This window comes from Pseudomyrmex gracilis, unplaced genomic scaffold (genome assembly GCF_002006095.1).
Source record: "Pseudomyrmex gracilis isolate BER0280 unplaced genomic scaffold, ASM200609v1 scaffold_167, whole genome shotgun sequence".
NCBI classification, from domain to species: Eukaryota; Metazoa; Arthropoda; class Insecta; order Hymenoptera; family Formicidae; genus Pseudomyrmex; species Pseudomyrmex gracilis.
Genome location: NW_018020751.1, coordinates 349,336 through 352,308, shown reverse-complemented (window position 1 = coordinate 352,308; position 2,973 = coordinate 349,336). Strand labels below are relative to the sequence as shown.

Sequence of the window (2,973 nt, the reverse complement as noted above, 5' to 3'; positions counted from 1 at the left end):
TTTGTATACAAACATATTTGCGCTTACAAAAAGCGCTGCGCGTAGCAATACTGTCCAGCAGAAGTAACGCAGCAATTGCAACTGCTACATGAAGCCGCTACGTAGCGCTACGTAGCGCTAGCTTCGGCTAAACACACCCAATATGTACTCAGACTGGCGTGTGGACTAATCTTTACGGTCCAAGAGCCATACTTACACCAAACCAAACCAAACCAACATAGATATGGATTTTGTCTACAAATTTTGCCGGTGATTGACGACAAAACCGCGACATCCTGCAACCAAATTGTTTGCTGGGTCGTTTATAATTCATACTTGTCGTCTTCTGTTTATCTATATATCTTTAAGAGCATAAGACAAACAAAAATAAATTAAAATTTAAAGGAAGAAAGCTGTTGTTATTATATAAACGTAAAATGCAATATATATAATAAAATAAAATAGCAATATTAACTGGACAAAAGACAATTGTTTACTAATTTCTATATAAAACCAACAATTTGTTCATAATTTTTTAATATGCAAGATACTTCAAATTTTAATAAATACACTTTGGAAATATATAAAGATATCCAAGACATGAAAACAAACCCGTGCACTTGCGTCAATTCATAATCATTTTACATTCGATCGGATATCTGATTATGAGTTTTGAGTGCAAAAAGATTATGAACTTACACAATTTAGCAACGAGTTTTTACCTCTCTCTGATGTCTTTATATATTGTTAAAGTTTTATCTATTAAATTTGAAACATTTTGCATATTTGTGCGTTTCAATATTACAAATACATTGCACTGTAACATTACTGTAGTCTTAAATCTCAAAAACTTACCTTTTCAAAAAAGGTAACAACAGGCGCCAAGTACACGCACAATACGTATTGTATTTAAACTTTTTAGTATGCAAGAAAAATGTAGTTTAGTTTACAATAAAAAATTTTTTTTATAAAACATGTTTTATAAAATTACATACTACAAAATTTTTTTTCTACAATCCTTATAACGAGTTCTGTCTCCAAAAACCTATTTTACAAAAGAAGTGATATCAAAAAGTAGCACCAAGTAGACTTTTACTATTTTTACAAAACCTACGTTACAAAAGAAGTGATATGAAAAAGTAGCACCAAGTACACTTGTGTACATTTTAATTAAAAACATTATATAAAATAATATATATTAATATATATTAATTAAAAACGTTACAGTATAAACTAAACAGTATAAAATCATTGTATCAATAGTTAGACTTTGCCTTTTGTGAAAAGTCGAAACATAAAAAATAATTAAGGCAAAAAAACTTGGCGTGGGTGCACTTCAGTTAGTAAATAAAATGTGTTTATCATGAACGTGTGCGTGAATCTGATGATAACTAATCAGTAATGTTTGTTTAAGTAACAATTTCTTTTCTGAATCATTACTGGTATGTATTTATATACATAAGTACTTGTGTTTTAATGTTGGAGTATTAATAAATTTTGTAATTCTCACATTCTTTAGCATTTGTTAAAAGTCGAAGAAGTTGGTTGGTGAGAAGAATAAGTTCTATTCTTGAACTTATAATATTATCTTTATTGCTCCAGTTCCTTAAAATGTTCCTTCAACGTTCCTTACACGGCTATTCCTCACTGCGGTAAACTCTCCGGCGGAGCCACACAGCTCCACTGAGCTAGCAGTCTGATCACGATCTCTGCTCTGCTTCATCCGCGCGATCGATTTATAGTAGATCGATCGCGCCGATTCAGCAGGCCCACCGGTCCTAGCAACGGTCTTGCTAGTTACCGGTGCCGGTGTCGACACATGCTGCGTTGCACTTCGGACAATGCGGCGATGTGTCGCACCCTGTGGCAACCAGCAGTTCTTTCTAGAACTGCTGCTGCCCTGCAACCTAACCAGATCATTGAGCAATGACAGTGGTGTCTCACCACATTGCTTAATGGCCCCACTTTACTTAACTTACTTAAAAAACTGCTGCACAACATTTAGCATATTTAAACAAAGTATTATATACTTTGTTTAAATGTTTAAGTAAATTATACCAAATTTTTTGTTTTTATGTACACATAGACTTAATCGTAAATGTAAAAAAAATGAAAGATTTATTTTATAAATACTTTCCGAGAAATAGCATTGTTCTGTGTAAACTAGACGAGGAAAAGTGAAAATCTTATCAAAAGTTTGCATTTGCTTAATGTAAGAATTATTTCACTTTTAGTGCGATGCTGACTGGTTTGGTTTTGTATGTGATATAAACCGCGCAGGTAAAACACGTCTGCTGTAGTTTTCAATGCAGCCACGCCAAGTTTTTTTGTCTTAATTATTTTTTATGTTTCGACTTTTCACAAAAGGCAAAGTCTACCTATTGATACAATGAATTTAAAATGTTTAGTTTTTATATAATGTTTTTAATTAATATATATTAATATATATTATTTTGTTTTTAATTCTTCTTCAGTCACTGTTTTTTTAATTCTTCTTCAGTCACTTCTTTATATTGTAAAGTGATGGTCAAACCTCTAGTCTTACCACTGACTACTAATCACCACCTAACGACGACCGTCACTATTTCTTCCTTTTTTGCGAGTCTTTTTATTACACTCAGAAAGACCTAAACCAAAGGTCGAAAGCTTTGTACTGTACAGTTTATTGCAATAAACTAAATTTTGAACACACACATCGACATCCGTTTGCTCCATACAGCCAAACATATATCTGTTTAACAGATAAAGAGAATATACATAATATAATAAAATCATTTGTAGTTACTATTTATATATATATATGTACAGTGCGGAGCACCATATCGTGCGCCGTGAGGAGAAGTAGTTCTCCCCCGGCCGCCTCCTACTATCACGCGCCAGCGGCCCGAGATTTAATCCATATATCGGCACGGTTACCGATGATACATACCGACGCGATTACCAATAATACCGACAGGCATATGTTATCATTAAACTATCGTGAACATTGAAAAG

At 33.1% G+C, this 2,973-nt stretch overlaps 1 protein-coding gene and 1 long non-coding RNA gene across 4 annotated transcripts in view; both read right to left on the bottom strand.

Moving 5' to 3' along the window:
- The window catches only part of LOC109857624, a 3,819-nt gene extending 2,956 nt beyond the window's left edge, over positions 1–863 (bottom strand). Inside the window, exons 1-2 of the mRNA XM_020434125.1 lie at positions 835–863; positions 197–341 (exon numbers count right to left, since the gene is read on the bottom strand). Coding sequence (XP_020289714.1) covers positions 197–313 — 117 coding nt within the window. The 5' untranslated portion in view covers positions 314–341; positions 835–863. The remainder of the gene's footprint in view (positions 1–196; positions 342–834) is intronic.
- Positions 864–938: 75 nt separating this feature from the next.
- Positions 939–2,973, bottom strand: part of LOC109857625 — an 11,228-nt gene continuing 9,193 nt past the window's right edge. For 2 of the 3 annotated variants that reach the window (XR_002250527.1, XR_002250524.1), the window contains exon 7: positions 2,430–2,710. This is a non-coding gene — a long non-coding RNA (uncharacterized LOC109857625). Of the gene's footprint in view, positions 1,025–2,429; positions 2,711–2,973 lie in introns of those variants that run through there. The other variant, XR_002250525.1, reaches the window with a different exon arrangement.